At 37.0% G+C, this 25,308-nt stretch overlaps 1 protein-coding gene across 3 annotated transcripts in view; it reads right to left on the bottom strand.

The window, feature by feature from the left end:
• The window catches only part of LOC127431287 (transcription factor COE1-A-like), a 175,263-nt gene that overhangs the window by 133,041 nt on the left and 16,914 nt on the right, over positions 1–25,308 (bottom strand). For all 3 annotated transcript variants that reach the window (XM_051681667.1, XM_051681665.1, XM_051681666.1), the window contains exon 6: positions 22,163–22,231. In XM_051681667.1, coding sequence (XP_051537627.1) covers positions 22,163–22,231 — 69 coding nt within the window. The remainder of the gene's footprint in view (positions 1–22,162; positions 22,232–25,308) is intronic.

Below are 25,308 nucleotides of genomic sequence, written 5' to 3' on the forward strand. Positions count from 1 at the left end.
TTCTGCAGAAAATGCTTGGTTCTCTGTGTGTGCTAAAAGAAAATAGTAGAGACTGACAGCTACCACAGCATCCTCTATCATAGCCTGCCTGGATGGTGACAGTCCACCAATTCCCCAAGGTCCAGCTGTCCCTAGACCCCTGCTGTCACCGTGAGACCAGACCAGTACCAAAAGACTGGCTGTCGACCCCGAGACCACCAGAGCAAGCAAGTGGATCATACCCCTTTGGATCCATCCGTCAATCCGGAGAAGCTGAAATCTAAAATGTCACTCTTATCCCTTACACTTCCCTCTTAAGTGATGGAGAGGCAAAGAGTATGGAAATTAATCACACATTGATGGAGAGCCATCTGAGCCTACTTTATTCAGCCTTTTGAAGTTCTGACAGCAAGGATCGGCTCGGAGAACTCTGAGCGAAGCCTCAAAACCACGATTTCAAAACAGCCCTGTGAAATATGCCTGCGGAATGTACATAGAAAAAACAGTGCGAGGAATGTTTACCACTTACCAGCCTAATGAAATTACACGTTCACAGGCTCACACACACACACACACGAGCGATGGGAAATTATATGCGCCCATCACATTGGGAGGGGTGGGGACATGACTGAATCTGTCTATTGAGTGAAAGGGTGGTTGGGTTTCCTGGCCAACAGCGTCCATTTCATTTTAATGGCATTGCTAATGCAAACGCGCTGGGTGGGTGCGCCGTGGTGATTTTGGAGCCTTTAAAGGGGGGATGGGCACACAGCGGCCCATTCATGGATACATGGACTCTGAGGTCAGGTAAAGGGAGGGGTGCTCTGCCAGTGAGACATTAATGACCATTGCAGTGAGAGTAGCTCTTTGCACTGGCACCAAAACCAAACCACAGATTCATCAGCCCGTAGATGCAAAAGATGTCCACTACTTGACTGCTGTGCTTACAAAAGGTTACTGTGAAGGTACCATGGTAGAGTGATGATATCATAATGGTTCCCTGAAATGTGCTATGAATGATTACCATAGTCATTTGTCATTGTATTTACAAGGTACTCCAAAGTATTTCAAAAAATGCCATGGTATTACCTAGGTACATGTTCAAAAAATACATGGTATTACAAAAATTGGTTTACATTTTTTAAATTGGTCAAAAAGTGGTAACCTGAGGGCCTGGGTAGCTCAGCGAGTATTGACGCTAACTACCACCCCTGGAGTTGTGAGTTCGAATCCAGGGCGTGCTGAGTGACTCCAGCCAAGTCTCCTAAGCAACCAAATTGGCCCGGTTGCTAGGAAGGGTAGAGTCACATAGGGTAACCTCCTTGTGGTCGAAATTAGGGGTTCTCGCTCTCAATGGGGCACGTGATAAGTTGTGCGTGGATCACGGAGAATAGCATGAGCCTCCACATGCTGTGAGTCTCCGCGGTGTCATGCACAGCGAGCCACATGATAAGATGCACGGATTGGTGGTCTCAGAAGCTGAGGCAACTGAGACTTGGCCACAAGGATTGAGGTGAGTAAATGTGCCACCACGAGGACGTACTAAGTAGTGGGAATTGGGCATTCCAAATTGGGGAGAAAAGGGGATAAAAATTTTTTTTTAAAAAAGTGGTAACCTGCCAATGTTACCTGATGGAGCTATTTCTGCCTGATCTAACCCTTAAAACTATGTATTTATATAAAACCTTATGTATTTAAGTTGATTCAGTGGTGTTTAATTATACTTTTGACTTGAATAAAACCAGTTAATTTAGATGTTAGTACATGAAGCACATTTTTAGGTTGACATTTGTTTTTTTCCAAGTGAACTTAAGTTTAATTGCTGCCTTTCATTTTTAAGTAAAATTAAAGTGGTGCCAAAGTTACAACTTTCATCGATAAGTTCATTACACTACTTTGAATTTAATTACTTATAAAGACAATGGAGTTGAAACTCTGAATATTCCGTCAAAAATTAAATCCAGTAGAAATGGCAGAACTTATTGTGACAAGTTAAATGGATGTATGTATTACCACGGTACCATTTCCAACCACCCCCCCCAAAAAAGGCATGGAAATACCACAGTAGTTTCTAGTACTTTTTTGCTAATGTTGGTTCCCTCTCACACTCCATTGTTTCAATATCTGAAGAAGAAACGAATGTCCTACATTGGATATTGAATACTGTTAACCGAAAAAATTTGGTTCACGTGGTAACAAAAATCTAACATCAGGTAGAAATAACTCCCAAAGGTAATAATTGAAGTTTACCACTTTTTACAGTGTACTTATGTCAACAACATGGTATCATTACTCTGCTTTCTGGAAGACTTGATACTGATTGTTTGATTGCAGCATTCTGCAGTCAAATAGGTAACTGTATAATGGACCGTTATCTCAAGCAACCAATTTTCATCATAGCTGTGCTAAATTCACATCATATCACTCTGCAGTCTCTTTTTTCTCACATAATAAAATAATTACAAATCAATATTTCATGTCCATTTCTTTATCTGTTCAGTAAGTAGCTGTGTAAAAAGTGGACTAATGTACATGATCCCTTACTTATGATGAACTATGACAAAGAAGTAGTTCCGAATGCAAAGACAAAGCCAAACCTGACTTTTCGCAAACTTATACAAACCACCCTTTTAACCCTTCTTGTTCTAGTCAGATGATAACACAGTGGCTTGTAACACAGGGACACAGGGGCACATCTGTGTGTAACATATCCCGGGGCAAGTCCATTTCTCCCTAATGCTACTTCAATTCCAGTCCTTAAAGTTGTAAGAGTCTTGGTTCAGGAGTAGAGTATGTGTCTGCCGCCCCTTTAAACAGCGCCTGAGGGCACTCGGTCATGGCCCACCGCAGAGCAGCACAGGGTGCAAATAGGAAGGTAGTATGTTCAGTTTGTGTCCTGAGACACATTTCATGGCAGTTAATTTATAAACAAACTATTCAAAGTTGTTTTGTCTTGTTTTGATTGTGATGTATTTTGTCATTTTCAATGGAAAGGAACAGTATGCATTACAAGAAGAGTTTATACCTCAATAATTTTCAGCGTTCTGAAGATATATATATATATTGCATCACCAAAACATTTTAAAATATGTAAAATGCTGCATGGCGACTTCTAACAAATCGTTGAATCTGAGTTTTCAATCCATTCACTGATTCTGATTCAATGAATCAGACTTACCAACTCTGCTGTTTTTCTTACTGAAGTTTAAATCGCTATAAAAACGTCTTAACGCTTCCATTGTCACAAGATGTAAGATGAAGATTGCAAAACTTGTCTTGCTAGAAAGTTAATGGTCAAATAAAATGCACAAAATCGATGCGAAATTTATAATGCTGATTAATTTTATATCACCCGCAAATTCATTCCGTATATCACATGAATATTTTATATATTTACCAGCCCTAATTACAAGTTAGTGCCATGTTATTGTTTGTGTGGTAGAAGTGTCTGGAGAATGATTTCTATTGTGGTAGAATTACGCTCAGGTAGAATCTGGGGGCCTATCGTGAATTAGCATCGAATGTAAATGTTGAGCTTTCTAATGATGGAAGGTGCAAAAAAGGGATTCAAAATAGGATAAATGAATAAAACGTCCTCAGTTCTCTTTCTCAGTTTCTCTCTCTCTCTCTCTCCCTCTCTCTCTGACACAAAGTCAATGGCATGAATAATTCACTCTCTCTCTCTCTCAGAGCCACGGGTGACCTTTCCCCACAGCAAGTGGAATCGAAACACAACAATGGGCCCCCAGCACAGGGGGATCCCAGCTAAGGGGACACTCAAAACCCAGCATGGGATACAGAGAGCTTACGGATCCCATACATTATACATTCATAAATTATTCACTTACAGTCCATAAAATTCACATTGAATAAATACAGCCACCAACATGCTGGAGGGGGAAGACCAGCAGAAAGGCTCCCCTCCACATCTGCCTCGGCATCACTAAAAAGGGCCTAAAATGACTCCACTGAATCATGGGAAGGTGTTTTTAGACTGTATCAAACATTATAACAATAAGTAGATGGTTTACTTAGCATAGTTCTAAACAAACAAGTCAAGCTTAACTCAAAATAGAGAATTTATGCATCTAAAGTCGGAATCAAAATATGCAGCCTTATTAAATGTCATTGTTTTATATATAAAATCAACATGAAATGAAAAAAAAAACATTTTAAAAACAATTTAATTCATGTGGTGATATCTAAATTAACCTATAATTAATATATATATATATATATATATATATATATATATATATATATATATATATATATATATAAGGGTTAGATCAAGGAGAAATAGTTCCAATTGCAGGTTATCACTTTTTTACACTATATAGGCCTAATATTATTTTCAGATCTGTCCCTGATCTGATCCGGTATAATTAGGTCAGAGGCTCAGAATAGCATACTACCATAGTACTATTGCTGTATGTGTGCTGTACATAGTATGCAAATTTGCAGTGTGTGTGCTGTACATAGTATGCAAATTTGCAGTGTGTGTGCTGTACATAGTATGCAAATTTGCAGTATGCAACCTGATCAACCTGATTTCTACCTGATCTAAAAAGTTTTGTTGTTACTAATATATTCAGGTTGATTCGGTGATATTAAATAATATTTTGGACTTGAATAAAACCAGAATAATTAAGATGTTACCACATGAATCACATTTGATAGGTTAAAAAATTAAAAAATTAAAATTGAAATAAAAATTTTGTAAAAAATACACAAAATTGGATTAAAAATGCAAAGTAACTCTTTCTTTCCAAGATGATAACTGGGCGTAACTCGTTCAATTAAACATGCAATGTAGTGACGTGAAAACAATGTAGTATTCTACTTGTTTGATGCATGCTGTTTCACATACTATAAAAAATTAAAAAATTAAAATGTCAAAAAATAATCAATTATGCCAGACAATTTTAGTGTTGTAAATAAAATAAAAAAAGAGAAAAATAATCTTACATTGAAAGGAATAATTGTCACCTACATAATAAATATATTGTATTATTATTATTACTATAATTATTATTATTATTATTATTATTATTATTATTATTATTAAAGAGGTCATGACATGAGGAATGACACTGATCTTTTGACATATAAGGTGTACTATAAAAGCAAACTGTAAGTTTCAGAACTCAAAACTTCCTCCTTCACTGCAAAAAGAGCAGTTGTTGAAACCATGCTGTCAAAATGACTCATTCTCTTCTTCTTCCACATTGTGGTGTCAAACTGTGGTAGACATTTGCATCTGTAATATTATAAGTGAACCTCAAGGAACATATTAAAATAATTTTAAAAAGTCATGTCATGTCAAGTAGGCGTTCATGTGTTGATGTGGAGGTGGTCAGATGCAAATGCCATTCAGAGCTCAGGTCAAAATCTCACTGACAGGAAACACTGATCATCAGCTCCAATGTTCACACATACACACACACACACACACACACACACACACACACACACACACACACACCCCACACACACACACACTTTACCATGGTATATACACACATAATCATTTCCAGATTAACATGAGTTCACACACATTGCATATAGATCCAAACATTCAGCATAAAAATGAATAATTGAAAATGAATTCCAAACATCTGTCTTTCATGGAAAAGCTGGGATTTGCTGTCACTTGCAGATTTCAAAATAAGAAAATTGTCCTGACGTAACTTAGCACAGCTGTGCCAATGAATGGCTGCTAGGGTGTTGTGAATGGTTGCCAGGGTGTTGCTGTGAAGTTGATAAGATGTCCAGAGTGGTTGTTAGTACGTTAATACAGTATATGGTTGATAGGGTGTTCTGAGTGGCATTGCTGGGTGGTTTCTAGTGAGTTTGGGGGTTGCTCAACAGTCCACTTCCAAGTCTCTATGATATTTTTATCCCTATGGCTTGGGTCCCTTCATCAATTTAAGTTGATGAGATTTGTTCACCCATTTTATTCACCCGTCTGTTTAAAGTCCAATTGAAAAGTAATCTCCTCAACAAGCTGCACAATTTAAGGTATCATTCATAACTCTAGCACAAACAGTGCAGGAAGAGTTACACATTGAGGTTTATACTTCGGGTTAGAGATTTTGAGTAACAGCAATAGTGATGCTATAGCAAAATACCTGTATTTAAACTCTGTTTATCGATACATCTATAGAACAACAGTGCATAATAAAGGTCTGTACAAGAAACAATATGAATCAACTGTGTGAATGAACCCTCTCAAGTCTGTTCTTTTATCTCAGATGGTAATAGGAAAGCTATTGAGTGACAATTGAATTTAGAGGCTTTCATTGGCAACTCTCACATACACACACCAAATCCTCATCGAGATGTTTGAAGTAGTGAGGGAGAAGGACTTCAGCCACTTTCTGACAGGACACAGACCAACAGTTCTGCTACCTGTTGGCTTTCGTTCTTGCCCACACATACACATACACACACACACACACACACATAGAGTTTTCTCTCTACACATGCGCTAGATGGACGTCTTTGAGTATTATGCAATGCTTTGCTGTTTTTCAGAAGAATGCGTTCAGTTAACTAATTAAAGTAGTTAACTAATGATAACAAATACAACTTCATTTAAAGTTTAAAACCATACAATTCAGCCACGTTTGAAGCTGTTGACACACAAAATGACAATAAACGCTGACCTACATTCTATTTTAATATTCCAAATTCCTACTAATCTTGGCAGCTATAAACAGCCTTTAATTAGAATAATGAACTACATTATATATTATCTAATAGGCAAAAACAAACAAAAGCTAAACAAAACAAAAAATCAGATGTTCTGAAAATAAAGCAAAAATAAGGGGGGAGGAAGTGATATTTTGACACCATTGTATTAAAAAAGAAATGCTAAACTTAATTAAGAATTCAAGATGTGCCAAAAAGGGGGGAAAAATAGAACTAAGCAATGGCAAGAAGGGGGGAAAAACAAGCAGTGATGGATAGAAGGTGAAGTATTATTTCATTGAAAGGATAAGGAGAAAGAGAGCGAAAGAGAGATGGACAAGCTCGCACACAGACAAATGCGTACGCCTCTTTTGGGGTCAACCAGGCGTATGATAGGATTGTAGGCAGTGAACTACAAGTCGTTAAGCGTATATTAACTTGGAAAGGTGTAGGGCGACGCTGTTATTATCTTCTTTCCTGGCTGGGATTAAATGGGCCTCACGCAGCCTGTCACAAAGACCTGCCACTGAGAATGCACAAGGAACCTCATGGCGCTACACTGACAACTGAGCGTTACAGATACTCCCCCCTATGCCATTCACTCTTTCTGATTTCTGTCAGTCGTTCTCACACTAGCCACTAAGACTGTGTTTTTGAAATTGTTCTTTCTTCAATAGGCCAATCTGGACAAGATTAACCTAACAATGGCCACCTTAAGTCTAATTTGAGACAATCGTATGCTGGGCAATGGATACCGCTAATTAAACTAATAATGTGACAGTGTTCTCCTGACAGTGTGGTCCACATAGAAATCTTATTGAATAGTCCCAAAAAGCATTTTGACACTTACGATACACTTAAAAATGTACAAAAAGGTCATTGTCATTGCATTAAACAAAATATCATACCCAGTGGCATCTGTAAACAAATGATGCTAGAGCTTTTTTCTGAACTAACTTCACTTTTCTGTATCCAGCTGGTCTCAGTGTGATTTTAGTGGATGTATGAAGTCTGATTTATGATTTTTGAGATACTGCTTTTCTTAAAGATCAATTTTGCCTGCATGCCGTGAACTTTTCGCTTAGAGCTGCACTTTTTCAGCAGGGCCATTAAATGTAAAATTCAAGGGCATGGCCATTTCCCCCATCAGCTATGTGAATGTTGTTTTGGTTAGAGAACAGAGATCCAGATGTTGAGCTCTGAGCGCTGAGAGTCATGCTGGCCAAGAGGGGCTGAGAACCAAGTCTAGGGGGTACAGGAAGTCCCACGGTATCCACGGGAACTCTCACATTCCATTCTTTGCCGGCCCTCTGAAAGCTTTTGACATCCTCCAGCGTGGGCTCACCGCATCACCACAAGAGCCCTCGCGATCCCAGTGAGAGTAGTGGACTACTTCCTCCAAAAGATGAAACCAAGACACGGCAGCTTTTATTGCAAGATGCTCTTGCTGTATTTTCTCAAGATGTCTTAAACAGCTGGGGAGCATCCAGTGCAACCAGGATAAAGTAGCTGATTTTGTCTTAAAGGAATACAAAGACGATACAAGTTTAATACGAGTAAAGCGCTATGGACAGCATCTGTGGCATGCTTTCTATTACCACAAAAAAAAAAGTATGCATTGAGAGTGTTGCACATATAACTTTAGTTATATGTTTGGGGGAAAAAATAATAATACAAAAAAAAAAATCAACAAAAGTATTGACATATATGCACTTTCAATGGAAGTCTATGGGGCAAGGATACAACCACTGCCACTGCCCCACTGACTTCCATTAAGAGTCAATACTTTGAAAGGAATATTCCATATTAAACTTTGTGGTGTCAAAGTAATTCATTAAAACAAACAAAAAAGCATTGGCAGATATGCACTGTCAGTGGAAGTCTATGGGGCAAGCATACAACTTTTGCCCCACAGACTTCCATAAAGAGTTTAACATTACAGAATAAATTTGATTTTCACCCTAGAATATCCCTTTAAAAGGACAGATGGTAGTATGTTGATGTAACATGTTAAAACAAACAAACAAACAAGTGGCATTGATGGTTACGCACTTAAACAATGGAAGTCTATGGGGCAAGCGTTCAACCATTGCCCTAAAGACTTCAATTAACAGTCAGTACTTTGAAAGGAATATTCCAGGTTAAACTTGGTAGTGTAAAAGTAATTTGTTAAAACAAACAAGGCAAGCAAAAACCAATGATAGCTACGAATTTATAATGGGAGTATAAGGGGCTAGAATACAACTGCTGCTCTATAGATTTTCATTGAGAGTCAGTGCTGTAAAAGGAATATTACATGTTAAACCTGTATTTAACACAGAATTGTCCTTTAAAGGTACTGATTGAAATATGTTAAAGTAACATATTAAAACAAACCAAGAAACTATTGACAATTATACACTTTCAATAGAAGTTTATGGGGCAAGCACACAACCGTTGCTTCATCGAATTCCACTAAAAGTTATTAGATTGAAATCAATATTCCAGGTTATACTTGTGTTTAACCCATAATGGTCCTTTAAAAGTACTGATGGTAATGTGTTTAAGTAACATACATTTTTTTTTTTTAAAGCATTTGACAAGCATACAACTGTTGCCCCACAGACTTCCATTAAGAGTCAGTACTTTGAAAGGAATATTTCATGTTGAACTAATATTTAACCCAAAATATCACTTTAAAAGTGTGGATGGTAAAATGTTAAAGTAACTTTTAAAAACAAAGTATTAACAGTAATGCATTTTCAATTGAAGTCTAAGGGGCAAGCATACAACCGTTACCCTTTAGACTTCCATTATGAGTCTTTAGCCTACTTTTAAGGTAATATTAAAGGTTAATCTTGTATTTAAGCTGGAATATTTTTTTTAAGTGTTGATGGCTGTGTGTTAAAGTCAAATTAAAAAATAAACGAAATTAAAATAGACAGTTATCAAAGTCTTTCTAGCAAGTCAGTCCACTGTCCGCCATCTTTGGAACACTCTCGGGAGGCTATTTCCAGTCATGCCAGTGTAGCTCCTATCTACTTGAATGAGGAAAGACCGAAATCTCAAAAACGGTTGGTCAAGATTACAATCAAAGAACATATTTCAAATCACCAATAAAATTTGATAATATTGGAATCATAAATTGTGCTTCTTTACCTCATATTACGCTAAAACACAAAATTTTCCTGGCTTGTATAGCTTATGCGCATGTGTGTTAGTGAGTTGATTGACAGGCGATGTCTGTACCTAAAAGGTGATTGGCTCTTTTACCTGTAAGGTGGGACTTCCTTTCTACGTCCGTTGACTGTTGGGCACTAAAGCTTCTTGTTTGGGCGTTCCAATTCCTCCCATTCATTTAAATAGAAGTGACTAGTCTCTGCTAAATAGTCTCTGCAGTTATGCACTTAGAATGGAAATGATGCCCCATAGACTTCCACTGAGAGTCCATAAATACAAGTAAACTTAGTAAAAGTAAGCTAACCTAGAATGTTCCTTTAAAAGTACTGTTGGCTGTGTGTTAAAGTAACTTAAAGTAGCTTTCTTAACCCTCTGGGGTCGACGGACGCGTCCTGCTGGATTTTTTCCGCATAACAGCGGAAACAACTTAAAATACTCTGTCATATTTGGGCATACAAATAAGTGTAAGGCATCATTAGAAACTATAAAGGGTCTACTATTATTTGTGTACACTCACAATAACAACAAAACCTTGTGCTTTTGTAAAGAAAATAAACTGGGTGCGCTTTCAGCTGTCTCTGTCTCCGCGAGCATCTTTCTGAAACACGTCACAAAAATGAAGTGAAACTCCGCGAATACTTATCACACAAACATGAAACATATGTCTAAAGAAAGCTTAAAATGTCTACTTTTAAATAAAACAATTCAAATTTAAAACAAATATTCTCCTGCAATGTAATCTGTATGAAACAAAGTGATGTACAGTTTCTCCTGGCTCAGCTCATTATCGCTAATGTGATCCCACCCACCAACAGAGCACGCTATTCATACGGTAATGTGCTGAGGTGATCAATGCAAATGGTAAACTCCCCCAGCAATGCCTTAAAAAACATCAAGTTCATTCACTTTTCTGCGCGTTTGGAAGATGGCAGGCTGCACAGGTGAGGAAGCTCTACAGGTGGTCCTGGATAGTGACGAAGAGTTCACATTTTCCTCAGAAGTAGAGCGGGAGTCCGACGAGGAACGTTTGCATTTTGAAGAGCGACTTGATCCAGCCGAGGATACAATTCCGGATGTGTAAGTCTTTACTTACATTAGTTGACATGCTATTTTATATAAACATGTACATATTTTACCAGCTGGACTATTTCCAGACTTGCCAGCCAGTATTCAGATTATTGAAATTTGAAATATGTCCTAATAGGCAAGTTTTAGTTACATTTAAATGTTGTTTCGGCTAAAGCAGGTATTTAAATTGTATGCTGTATGATATAAATATGATATGTAATATGATATAAAAATAATATGAATGTTTAGATTATATTTTAACTAGTGTTTATGCTGCCTCATTATCATCAACGAAGCTTGTGCTTGCAAATATCTGTTCGGGTGTAAATGTGTAAAATGTGCTGTAAATATGCCCATATTAGAAAATCAGCATATTAGAATGATTTCTGAAGGATCATGTGACACTGAAGACTGCAGTAATGATGCTGAAAATTCAGCTTTGATCACAGGAATAAATTGCATTTTACAATATATTCAAATAGAAAAGTTATTTTAAATTGTAAAAATATTTCACAATATCACTGTTTTTGCTGTATTTTGGATCAAATAAATGCAGCCTTGGTGAGCAGAAGAGACTTCTTTTAAAAACATTAAAAAATCTTACAGATCTAAAACTTTTAAATGGTAGTGTAGGTCTAAAGTTTTTAAGTAAAGTCTTTATGAAAAGAAAATGTATAGTCAGATTACTTCTTTTAACTTAAACTTGATTTTGTGAATAAGCTACAAACAGTACATTCAATCATTAAGTCTCCTCACATTCATTCTCTCTCAGGGGAGGGGTCTTTGTTTCCTCAGGTGTGAATTACATCAATATTCATGATCATCCACGCCTCCTCGCATATGGTCTTTCTAACACTAAAAGTGTCTTACAAAAGTTAAATGACTATATTGTTTTGTATGAATGAGTGATCAGGATGGTTTTCACATCATTTTATAGCAAAAACTCTAGGCTACAAGATCCAGTCCTCAAAAGTCTTGTAAACAAATGTTTAGTATGTGATATATGGCCTTATTTCAGTGACTAAAAATGTTTGTTTTTTCAAAAACCACGCATAAACGTTATTTTCTCAAAAATACAAACATGTACATAAATGTTGTTCACATATTATTGTAGCCCAGTTTGTGCTGAATACAGTGTTATCAGACTTTAGCCATTAATATGTTATTAAGCAACTGAAAAAAGCACAAATGTCAAGGCATGTCAAAACTTCTCCAGGGCCCAAAACACCCTCAGACCCCAGAGGGTTAAGATACTAAATTAGTCCATTCCAGAAAACGAAACATATCCACTGCATGTTATGGTTCGACTTGACTCTGCTCGCTTTACTTTTCTGAGCTTGCTTTTCCACTGCAGTTTAGTGCAGCCTCAACGTGGGTGGGATTATAGGCTGATCGTCATAGTTGTGTCGCCCCATCCAGCTCTCGTTGGATCCTCTCCTTGGCTACTAACAAGAGGAGCGTCTGCACCTCGTTTATTGACCATGGTGTGGTTTTGCACACAGCCATTTCTTTTTACAATTCAAAAGTCGCGTGAACAAATGATACTGCTATCGCTGTTACTAACTTTAAAACTAGCTGGTTAATGTCCCGTGTCACAAATCCAGTGACGCTGGTAGTGAAGATTCTCTCTGACCAATCAGTGATCTGTAGGGTTTTGAAGTCACATTTAGTATCAGTTCGGCTCGCTTGAAACCTCGACTGAGGTGGTACTAAAAAAAGTACCAGGTACTATCCACAGTGGAAAACCCCCAAAAAGCGTGCAGAGTCGAGTCGAGCTGTACCGTGCAGTGGAAAAGCCCTTTAGAAAGACATTCTCACAACCATAAACAACACACCCACTCTAATACACATATACACACCCATTCACAAACCCCTCCTTTGCCAGAGGATCTAACATCACAAACATAATAGACCGCTTGTAAGTGGAGACGTTTGAAATGGGCTGACAGGAAAAGAGTTTGCCACCAATTGACATGCTACCATCCTCTTAAAGACAGCATTATCTCTTCCTGTAAAACAAATACACAAATACTCCAACTACTAAAGCTAAGTTTAGACTACTTTAGACACGGCTACTTATCCTGGGCTTTTTTGGCATCCTAAACATAAACAGAAGTGTGAAGGGAGGGTCTGGATTAAAATGAGATTTGAACAATAGACGTTCAGGGCTGCAGGGGTTGAGGACTTGAGGAAGGTGGGGGTGGCGGCCTTGAACTTAAAGTGATTAAACCGGGAGGAAGAAAGGAGAAAGTGAGGAGGCGTCTATTAGATGTCAGTGTGCCTTTGTGTCCATGTCAATGAGAGGGGATTAAAGTATTGGAAATAATCTTACAGAGCCAATGAAAGGTCATTGTCGGAGAGGGAGAGGCCAGGAGGAACATATGGCCAAGCCGAGGACTTGCTAATGTTATATAGAAGGTTAGAGATGGTAAAACACACACACGGAGAGAGAGTGACAGCCAAAGAGCGAGACAGACCAGTTCAATATAAAAACAAGATATCCAGACAAAGTATGTTGAGAATTAGTTCACATGTGGCGAAAATCAAAGCTTCCTCTGGTGTTCATTACAAATGAATGGCTTTGAAATGCAGGATTTCCCAGTTACTGTCCATGTTGATAAACGGAAACAACTTTCAATGACCTGCAGTAATACGGTCCACACTTTCATCGACTTTTTCAAGGACATGCTTTGATGAAGGGCAGCTTGTTTATAAATGTTGTTTACTATATAAATCTTACTGTCCGTATGGATTAACCAAATCAACAACTACCTGCAGCTAGTCAAACGCCACACGGTTTTGTCTATTTGTTTAAAGATATTCTGGTAACACTTTAGGTTAATGTTCCCTCTGTTAAGGATTATAAAGGGGTTCCTTAATGACTTATAAGTCATTTACAAATGCATTATAAATCAGTTATAGCTACAATACTTATAAGGACAATTTTAATCCAGTACTTGCCAAATAGTGTGCAATTTAACCTAGATGTTATAAATGCTTAACAAAATACACTTATTCATCCTTATATTAACCCAAAACATAGCATGTCCTAATTCATGATTTATGTCACAATGTTCCATAAATAGTGGGATTAAATATAGGGATTATGTCATATCGCTACAGTCCGCTTTGTGTTTATATTCATTACTGTAATGACTTGACTCACTTGTGTTGTCACTTTCTTTGTCACGTTGAACTCAAAACAATGGTTTTAACTAGTTCTAGTTACCTAAAGTCTTCTGCAAAATCTTTTCAGGTCTTCATGCTCATTCACAGCATACTGTATATCATATAATAAAGCCTGATGGTCACTAAACCATGCTGAACTTTTAGGTACAGGTTTCTATTGTTGGCAACTCCCTAATAAATGCTTCATAGGTGTTCACTTAACATAAATGGGCATTTCCATAGGTTACTTATGTTGAACAAGTGTTATTTAGCATAAATAACATATGATGTGAAATGGCTTACTATTTGGCAGGTATTGCATGAAAGTTACCCTTTTTATGCATGTTGTTATAATTGCATATTATTGATTTATAAAGCATTTGTAAATGAATTATTAGTCATTAATGAACCCCTTTATAATCCCTTAACAAAGGGACCATTATAATAAAGTGTTACCGATATTCTTAGATAAAGTGAAAAGTTGCATATTCTTTGTTTACAAATGTTTTTAACAATATAAACTTTATTGTCCATGTGAATAAACTAAATAAATGTGAATTGTTCATGATAACGACCTGTAGTTAGTCAAACGCCACATACTTTTGTCAATACGTTCAAAGATATTCTTATATGAAGGGCATGGGTAGATGTTGTTTGTTTACACATGCTGTTTACAATTTAATTCTTAATAAATATGAAATTTGTTTAACAGCATAATAAGTGTTCATTAGTGTTTTTAACACAGATTTGGATAAGCCGTGTTCTTTGTGTATCTAATTAGTGCATCACTCTCAATGCAAAATCGGGAGAATTAGCCATAATAATTACTGGTGTGAAACAAGGTTATAATAGTTTTACATTTTTAATATATACAGTACATACTGTGTCAGTTGTGCTCAAAAGTTTGCATACCCTTGGAGAATTGGTAATATATGTACCATTTTTAAAGAAAACATAAGTGAGCAGGCAAAACACATTTCTTTTATTTCTTATGGGATTCGTATTCAACTGTAGGTTATAACAGAATGGCACAATCATAAAACAAAACATGGCAACAAAGAAAAAAATGAAATGACCCCTGTTCAGAAGTCTACATACCCTTAGTTCTTAATACTGTGTATTGCCCCCTTTAGCATCAATGACAGCGTGCAGTCTTTTGTAATAGTTGTCTATGAGGCCCCAAATTCTTGCAGGTGGTATAGCTGCCCATTCATCTTGGCAAAATGCCCCCAGGTCATGCAAAGTCTTTGGCCATCTTGCATGAACCGCACGTTTGAGATCTCCCCAGAGTGGTTCGATGATATTAAGGTCAGGAGACTGTGATGGCCACTCCAGAACCTTCACCTTTTTCTGCTGTAACCACTGGAGGGTCAACTTGGCTTTGTGCTTAGGGTCATTGTCATGCTGGAAAGTCCAAGAGCGTCCCATGCGCAGCTTTCGTGCAGAAGAATGCAAATTGTCTGCCAGTATTTTCTGATAACATGCTGCATTCATCTTGCCATCAATTTTCACAAGATTCCCCGTGCCTTTAGAGCTCACACACACCCAAAACATCAGTGAACCACCACCATGCTTCACAGTGGGTATGGTATTCTTTTCACTATAGGCCTTGTTGACCCCTCTCCAAACATAGCGCTTATGGTTGTGACCATAAAGCTCTATTTTGGTCTCGTCACTCCAAATTACAATGTGCCAGAAGCTGTGAGGTGTGTCAAGATGTTGTCATTTGTGGCATTGGTGCAGTAAAGGCTTCTTTCTGGCAACTCGACCATGCAGCTCATTTTTGTTCAAGTATCGTCGTATTGTGCTCCTTGAAAGAACCACACTGTCTTTTTCCAGAGCAGCCTGTATTTCTCCTGAGGTTACCTGTGGGTTTTTCTTTGTATCCCGAACAATTCTTCTGGCAGTTGTGGCTGAAATCTTTCTTGGTCTACCTGACCTTGGCTTGGTATCAAGAGATCCCCGAATTTTCCACTTCTTAATAAGTGACTGAACAGTAGTGACTGGCATTTTCAAGGCTTTGGATATCTTTTTATATCCTTTTCCATCTTTATAAAGTTCCATTAAATTGTTACGCAGGTCTTTTGACAGTTCTTTTCTGCTCCCCATGACTCAGTATCTAGCCTGCTCAGTGCATCCATGTGAGAGCTAACAAACTCATTGACTATTTATACACAGACACTAATTGCAATTTAAAAAGCCACAGGTGTGGGAAATTAACCTTTAATTGCCATTTAAACCTGTGTGTGTCACCTTGTGTGTTTGTAACAAGGCCAAACATTCAAGGGTATGTAAACTTTTGATCAGGGCCATTTGGGTGATTTCTGTTATCATTATGATTTAAAAAGGAGCCAAACAACTATGTGATAATAAATGGCTTCATATGATCTCTATCCTTAAATAAAAGACATTTGTTTGCATATTTTCAAAATCAATGCCAAAATTTCACAAATTCTGCCAGGGTATGCAAACTTTTGAGCACAACTGTATGTATATATATATATATATATATATATATATATATATATATATATATATATATATATATCACATACATATACACACACACACACACACACACACACACACACACTACCAGTCAAAAGTTTTGAAACACTTACTCATTCTTTATTATAATTTTTTTCACATTTTAGAATAATAGTAAAGCCATCAAAACTATGGAATAACACAAATGGAACTATGGGAATTATGTTGTGACTAAACAAAATCCAAAATAAATCAAAACTGTGTTATATTTTAGCATCTTCAAAGTATTCACCCTTTGCCTAGAATTTGCAGACATGTACTCTTGACATTTTCTCAACCAACTTCTTGAGGTATCACCCTGGGATGCTTTTTAAACAGTATTGAAGGAGTTCCCATCTATGTTGGGCACTTATTGGCTGCTTTTCTTTATTATTTGGTCCAAGTCATCAATTTCAAAAACTTTTTAATTAAATTTTAGATTTATAATGAAATAAATTAATATGGTGGCACAATTAGATCAAAAGACTTTTAAGATCATGAGAAACATTTCAGTCAAGTGTTTCAAAACTTTTGACCGGTAGTGTATATATACAGTATATACTGTGTGTGTATATAAATAAATATATATAAAATTCAATACAACATCTTTTAGTATGTGAAATATTTATTTTATTTTATTTATTTTATATGATTTTAACCACATTTTAGATATTTGTAAAATGTACAAATTCCATATTGCCTATTCTATCCATATGATGTCATATTGCATGTGTAATAATATGACTTGTCAGTGCTTGAAATGTCTTGTCAGCTACACATTTTTTTACACAAAATTTGCAACATTGTAACTTAAAAGTTAAAATACTATTCCACATTTCCACATTTAAGTTCTTGTACTATTTGAAAACAAAATATGGCCTGCAATCTCTTATTTAACACTGTGGCCATGGGAAAGTCAATATTGACAGTGACAGCAAAACATTTCAATTCCATGTTCACGTGTTTTGCAAAGAAATACATTGGCTTCTAATTTGCGTTGGATGATGGCAGAGAGCGCCAAGTGTGTGAGTTGTTGTCGTGGTAACCAGATAGATTCTGAGTGGATTGCTGCAAATCTAGAATGAAAGTATCATCAAATCATCGTGCAATGGGGGTTCTAGGTAGCTCAGCAAGTAAAGACGCTGACTACCACACCTGGAGTCACAAGTTCTAATCCAGGGCGTGCTGAGTGAATCCAGTCAGGCTTCCTAAGCAACCAATTGGCCCAGTTGCTAGGGTGGGTAGAGTCATGCTGGGTTAACCTCCTCGTGGTCGCTATAATGTGGTTCTCGCTCTCGGTGGGGTGCGTGGTGAGTTGTGCGTGGATGCCGCGGAGAATAGTGTGAAGCCTCCACATGCGTTAGGTCTCCGCGGTAACACACATCTTCCCTTCACTGCAGTCGATACCAGACACAATTCCAAGAAGGACATTGAGGATATTTAATTTCAAAGAAAAAAAATCAGTGAGCCTAACAGCTGAAACCAGGACATTATTATATTTTTTAGAGAAATGACGGGACACCAGGACACACCTCGTAAAACCGGGACTGACTGCTGGTCACCCTTGTTTTCTACCTGCTTTGCCTCTCTCCATGATGTACTGTAGTGATTCCCTCCCCCGCAGTCTTTGCTAATGTAATGAGGGCAATAGGCTATCTGCTCGTGCTATCGCCTCCTAGTGGCATCTTCATGTTAAGGTGATAGTGGGTTTAAAGGTTTAAGAATTATAATTATTTATTTTCGTTTTTTGTTTTTTTCAGAGCCATGAAAATGTGTTTTAGTTTCATTCAGTTTTTCCAATTATGTTTATTTTTTTTATTTTTTTTTATTTCAGTTTACAAAAATGTTTTTTTGCATGTAGTTTTCATTTTAGTTTTCGTTTTAGTTTACGATATTAACCTTGGTGTGAAATCAGATCAGCTCATTGAAAGAAGTGTGTGCTAATGATCTCTTATTAACCAAGCTAAATAACTCAGAGGAAGAAGGCAGATCCCAGTTTTATTTTTCTTTAGTTTACGTGGTTAGGAGAATTAATAAGTCATAATCAAGTCAGTGTCAATGAGCTTGAGAGAAAATGTCTAGCTGCCAGGAACACATACCAAAATGAGGTTATTTTCTCTTTTTTTCCATCTCTCTATGTTTTTGTTCTTTTCTCCATGACCCATTTCTCTGGGCTCCAGAAACATGTGACGGTAGATCAGGAGTGACACAATCAGATCAGATCACAACATCTAAACACTCTCACCTTTATGACCCATATATATATATATACATATATTCTGTATTCAAATAAATAATATGTGGGAGGACTATTAAGTAGTGGTGGAACTTAAAACTGAAGGGGAAATAGGATTCACAAATGCATTGCAATGATTCTGCTTTGTGCCAATTTTTCTCATTATAATTTTTAATTAATTCTTAATCATTACATTTATTGAAAAATATAGTAGGACAAATCATTACAGATACAAACAAGTGCCAAATGCTTAAGTTTGGAATGACCGATAACAGAATGAAAAATTATGCATAAACTATTCCATTAATGGTGAGATCTGGGACTTTTTCAATTAGTTGAAGTTAAAATTAGTCTGCAGTACATGAGTGAGGTTTAAAGGTGTGTGTGCATGTATAGGAGAGTGTAAGCCACAGCTGGCGCTTAGGAGTTCTGGCCCGTTGTGGTCAAGTGAAGCATAAACTGTGTCAGCTGCCCATGAACATGTGAATAAGGTATGAAGGGAAGCAGTCTGTTGTGTCCGACTGCAGTCGGCTGAACAGCTCCAGTCACACCTGAGTCCATTCTGCAAGAACGGGTCAATGCCTGAAACCGAACAGCCATAACTGTCCAACACTTTACTGAATGCTGATTAAACGTCAAGCATACAAGCGATGCGAAGGAGTCCAGAGCTGAAAGTGAGAAACCCCTTTTTTCTCTTCCCACTATGGTTTGATTTCACAAATGAGCCTGAACGTCACAATTCAGGCTACACTGCAAAATCAATCTTTAACTCACTGCAATAAATTTCTTAATCTGTATTTGACTTGTTTTCCAATATAATTATCTAAATATTGTTTAAAAAAAATAGACACAATTACTGGAGAAGCAAAATGACAAGATATTAAGTCCTGCTTTCAGGGAAATTTAACAAAACTTAGGCAGGTAAGTGAGGTAAGAACAAAAAATTTGTTTACCTTTTGTATTATTTTTCCTACCTGAGAGGCGATTTAATTTAAATTATTTTTAATATTATATATTGCAATATTATTATATTATATTTATTTTTTCTTTATATAACCACAAACCTTACAAGTTCTGGATTTCTCTGAGAAAAAAATAAATAAATAAATATCAAAGTCTTATGTCCTTTTGCTTACCAAATAAATTATATTGTTTTACGGATCTTTAGATATTTTTACTAGAAAACAAGACAAAAATATGCAAAAGACATAATGAAAAAAAAATACATATATATAATATAATTGTGGTGTGTGTGTATATGTATAGAGTGGTCATCTGCACACAATAACTCTTACACACCACTGCATGCAGTGTAAATCAAGTAATTTTTCCCCTTCGGCAATAGATTTCCTTTGAGATATACCCTTGATTTGTGGACTTTCTCAATGTCATAGGCAGATTGTGGAAATAAAGTCCTGGGAAACTGGGAAGCTGCAAATATTCCAGAAAAGGCTTTTTCAGCCAGACCAAATCTAATGTTATTGTGTGCCGATTTTCTTTTACATTTTTAACATTTTCACCTCATGAGCCTGTTCCACATACAGCATCTCAACTGAGCATTTAACCATTTTCATTGAGCGTAGCAGTTTTTTGCTGCAACAGTGGGAAAAATATTGTTTTGCTAAATCTTGACAACCGTGGCTTGTCAAAGGGAATGCTCTTAGACGTCGGCTAATAGCTTCCACATTACAAAACATCTCTCTACAGCAAGCCTGAATCTAACAAGCTAAATGCTAATAACAATAAAAATACCTCAAGGGCTTGGGGGGTGTATAATAGGGTTCAAAACAGTGTTACTATGAATGCAAACTTTAATACAGTGAAAAAGACACTCTATTAGCATAACATATATATATAAATAAATACAATTTTTCAACATAATTTTGAATGTCCATGTACTATAATAAAATATTTGATGCTATGAGTGTACCTTCATTTACTATTACTATTATTTTGAATGGCCATGGAAAATGAAGCAATGTGATAATTTTACCTGGTCACAAAAAAGTAGTCCGTTAATTTACCTGATGAACTTTCACCTTTTGCTGACCCTTTATGCTTCGCAGAGCTAATGTGTGCTTCTAAATCACTTGCACCTTTATTAGCAACTGACACATAAGTGTCAGCTTTACATGTCATACATTCTGCTTCCCACTGATCTCGACCTGGATGAAAGCATGGGAATTTTTTGTGCAAATCTTCTGTAAATTTGCAATTTCGTTTGGGCATTGTTTCCACTCAGCTGTCATTTGCTGCTACTGTCAAGCAACTGTTTGATGCCGAACACAACAGCGCTTCGTGCGTTCGCGGAGAGATTGACAGGCAGGAATTTGGCGAGTAGTTGCTGCAAGCCTCTTATAATTGACCAATTGGTGTGCGAGAAGGCGGGACTTACAAAGAGGGGTTAAAGCAATGCAAATATGCACGTACACACAATGAAGTATTAGACCAGATGCACATCATAATGCAACTAAAGCCGAATCCCGGACATTTTCGCAAATTTAGAAATCCCGGCCAGACGCTTTAAGGTCCGAATAAAGAGGACATGTCTGAGAAAAAGAGGACGTATGGTCACCCTATCATTACTATGACAATTGCATCATTTAATAAGGATACTGGGGTTTAATTAGATATGTTAGGGATTTATAGAGATGAACACTAGGTAAAGAGACAGAGTGATGCCCTGAGGGATCGAGTGAGATGGGGGCCGGGGGATCTTTGGTTTCGATTGTTTCACAGCCCGTTATACATGTGGGTTTGATTAAGATGAGTTAAGGGGACCAGTAGTACTGTCTGCTCTTACTTCTGAAGGGACAAACCATAATCCAGAACCGGGCCAATTACCAATTTGAAGTACCATGTCGATATTATCTAAATTGCTTACATGTTTACTGTCAAACATCTTCTCTAGAGCAATTACTCACTGAACACTTTTAACACAAAGACTATAAACCTTTGAAAAGATTTTTAAGCCTCTAATCTTCTCAAACAAAACAGCGATAAATAGCACACATGAATATAAACCGCTTGTGCTCAGCAAATCCTGATCCACAACAATAAGAACATGTTAATAATTGTAGCTCTCTTATATTTCAACGAGTGGCACAAGAAACAACATGACAAGCATTTAACTTACAGGGGACTCGTTGTATATACACAACAGGCTGTGAAGGCCTCAAGACTCAAGCATGTCCTGAGAACTGCCTCAAAAGCAATGTCAACCACATCTTCAAACGGTATATGATGACAGCAACAGAGTATCAGACACATTCAGGAACAAACACAGACACACAAACGGTGTTAGGAAGTGTTAATAAAGGAGAGATTTCCTACCTGTCGATGATCACGGGATCCGAGGGCGTCTCGTTACGGTTCCCGCAACTCTTTTTGTCACAGCAACGACTGAAAAGGGAAGTAAGGCAAAGAGGAAAACGGAGAGAAAAGATCAGTTAAAAACAGCCTAATCTCATGAAAATTACAAGACTGTGGTGATATTTTTGTAAAATGACATTACGTGGTTCATTATAGGTTTCGAGGTGTTATTGTGTTATGTATTATGCAGTTACAAGGAGAAATGTCCACTGTGTGGCGCTAAAATTGAGTTCTCACAAACAGATGAGGTTTTTAAGGTTAATGCTCTATCAAGATTTAAATCAACAAAACTGACCTCCCTACACTAAACCTTAAACTAAACCTAACCAACAGTCAGTAGCATAGTCAAGGGTGGGCCGGGGAGGGCCTGGGCCCACCCAAATAAGACCCAGAATATTAGAGATTATTCTTTGACTTCAAATATATATTTATGAAATAGTAAAAAAAAAAATGTATTTCTTAAAATTGTTAAAGAACTGTTTGAATGCACCGCTTCTCTGTTAAGGAAAACTTGGCCCATTAATTTTTATTGATGCCCACCCAAAAGTAATTTCTTGGCTACGCCCTTGCCGAGAGAGTGTCAAAAAAAGCAAATGTGGGATGAAAAATGTGATTGCCGAAACAATACTGTTTTTCTATGACACTTTCGACTCACATGTCAAGTTGTGTACTTTTCAGGACCCCAGTCCTTTGCATGGCAAGTGCAACGCTCAATCAGTCGAGCTACTGCACAACTTGATTACGCTCAAACAAGCTTGTAAATGTAGTTGAATATACAATGCAATCATTAAAAGGTATGGCTGTAGAAGTGAAATGACATGGTGAAAGTGTTTAGATGTCATAAGCAGAGGTGGGTAGTAACGCACTACATTTACTCTGTTACATTTACTTGAGTAACTTTTTGGAAAAAATTTACTTTTATGTGTTTATTTAAAGGTGGGTACTTTTCACTCTTACTCAAGTAAATTTCGAATGAAAAAAATGTGCTTGTACTTCGTTACAATGGGCGACGTTCCTGTCGTTACATTACTGGTTTTAATTTAATAAGTGTAAATAAATGCGTAATTTATTGAGAGATTTTTGAAATGGACTTTTACGACAGCGGAACTTTACAGCTGTGCTCTGTCACGGGAGTCGAGTCCACCACTGCAGCAGCAAGCGTGCCAAATAAACACTTTCTTCACTTCACACCATGAAAAAGAGTAGTTTCATCATGCAGTGCCTTCATTTTACACCAAGACAAGCGCGGATATTTCAAGATTAAAATTGCAGCAATTGGTAAGTTTTGCCGATTATGATAACGTGGGCTTCTCTGCGTCATTGTCATTTTCAGGGTGATTCTGTAACTATGGGCTCTTATGACCTCAGTATATAAGTATACATTTTTATATCAGTGTTGCAATACATCAGTTCCAAAATCCATGTAAACATTCGTGTTAAGTGTAAATGTTTTATGCTTTGCTGATCGCATGCTTGATGCACGAGCTGACAGTATGTCTGCGCCTGCACAGCATTTCTGCGTTTGACAGATGCGGCACGTTTTTCTCATGGACAACAGAGCTCTGAATTCAAATAAGCCCAACACGCTTCCAAATACAGAGATAAGTTGCAGTTTACCCTTAGTGTACAGAACTAATGATCTAAATTCGTTCGACACTGAAAATACTGTAACATTGATCTAAGAATCCATACAGGACTTTTGAAATAGAGAAAGTAGGCGTTAATAAAGCATGATCTTTTTTCGCTTTATTCAGCATGACATATAATTGGGCCTATGGGACATTGTTCACATTTTTCACCATAATAATTACTAGAAACTGGATTCCAAATTCTCTTCTAACTGATTCGTCCAAATCTGACAAGCGTCCTTAAAGTGATAGTTCAACCATAAATGTTCTGTCATACTGTAATTTCCCATCCTCATGTTGTTCCAAATCTGTGTGACTGTGTATTTTGTGGATCCCAAAAAAGATATTAGACAATGTTAGAGACTGACAGTCTCAGTCACCATTCCCTTTTAAAATATGGAGGAAAAAAACATGCAGTGACAGTAAATGGTGACTATAAGGCTAACATTCTGTCTGACATCTCTTTATTTGTGTTGCATTGAAGAAAGTCATATGATTTGAAACAAAATGAGGGTGTATGATGACAATTTCCATTAATAATAATAATACTTATATTATTATTATTATTATTATTCAGTAATACATGTTAAATATGTATTTTGTAATGGAATATTGGGGCATAATCGTCCATTATGTTTTATGTGAAAGTAACTAGTTACTTGCTACTTGAGTATTCTTTTAATTGAATACTTTCTTACTCTTACTCGAGTAGTTTTTTTACATTACTACTTTTACTTCCACTTGAGTAATATTTTTTTTTAAAGTAGTTGTACTTTTACTTGGGTAAAGATTTTGGGTACTCTACCTCTACCTCTGGTCATAAGACAGCATTGTGTGAGGAACAGGGCAAAAAGCAAGTGTTTATGAACTGATAATCTGCCGTTTTGTGTTAATTACACCAAAAACTGCCGCAATACGTACACTGAGCGACGTAAAAATCACTTTAGCAAAAATCTAGGTATAGTAACGTGATTCTATGGGACCAGGTTGGTTAAAGGGCACATTCATTTTCATTGTATAGAAAAATACATACAATGAAAGTGAATGGTGACTAAGGGTAAAATTCTGCTTAACATCTCCTCTTGTGTTCCTCAGAAGAAAGGAAGTCATAAGAGTTTGGAACAACATGAAGGTGAGTAAATTATGGCCTAATTTTAATCTTTGGGTGAACTATCCCTTTAAGGGGTGTGAGGGGCTTCAGAAGTGGTTTTGAGAGACCACCGGCATCACATTTCTACCACACAGATGGCAGCAGGACACTGAATAAGGGCTGGGGACAAAACTGTCACATGAAACCCCTGGCATTGTCCTTCCCCTTCAGTTTCTCTTCATCCCAGAACTCTCTCTGTTTCCACCCTCCCATTAAACTCTTTCTCTTATTACCTCATTCCCAGCCCCCTATTTTCTCAAACAACACAGTTTTCAGACGTATCAATAGACTTAATCATTCATTCATTGACAACAAGCATTTATGAGATG

The sequence above is a fragment of the Myxocyprinus asiaticus genome, chromosome 40, assembly GCF_019703515.2.
Source record: "Myxocyprinus asiaticus isolate MX2 ecotype Aquarium Trade chromosome 40, UBuf_Myxa_2, whole genome shotgun sequence".
Lineage (NCBI taxonomy): Eukaryota > Metazoa > Chordata > Actinopteri > Cypriniformes > Catostomidae > Myxocyprinus > Myxocyprinus asiaticus.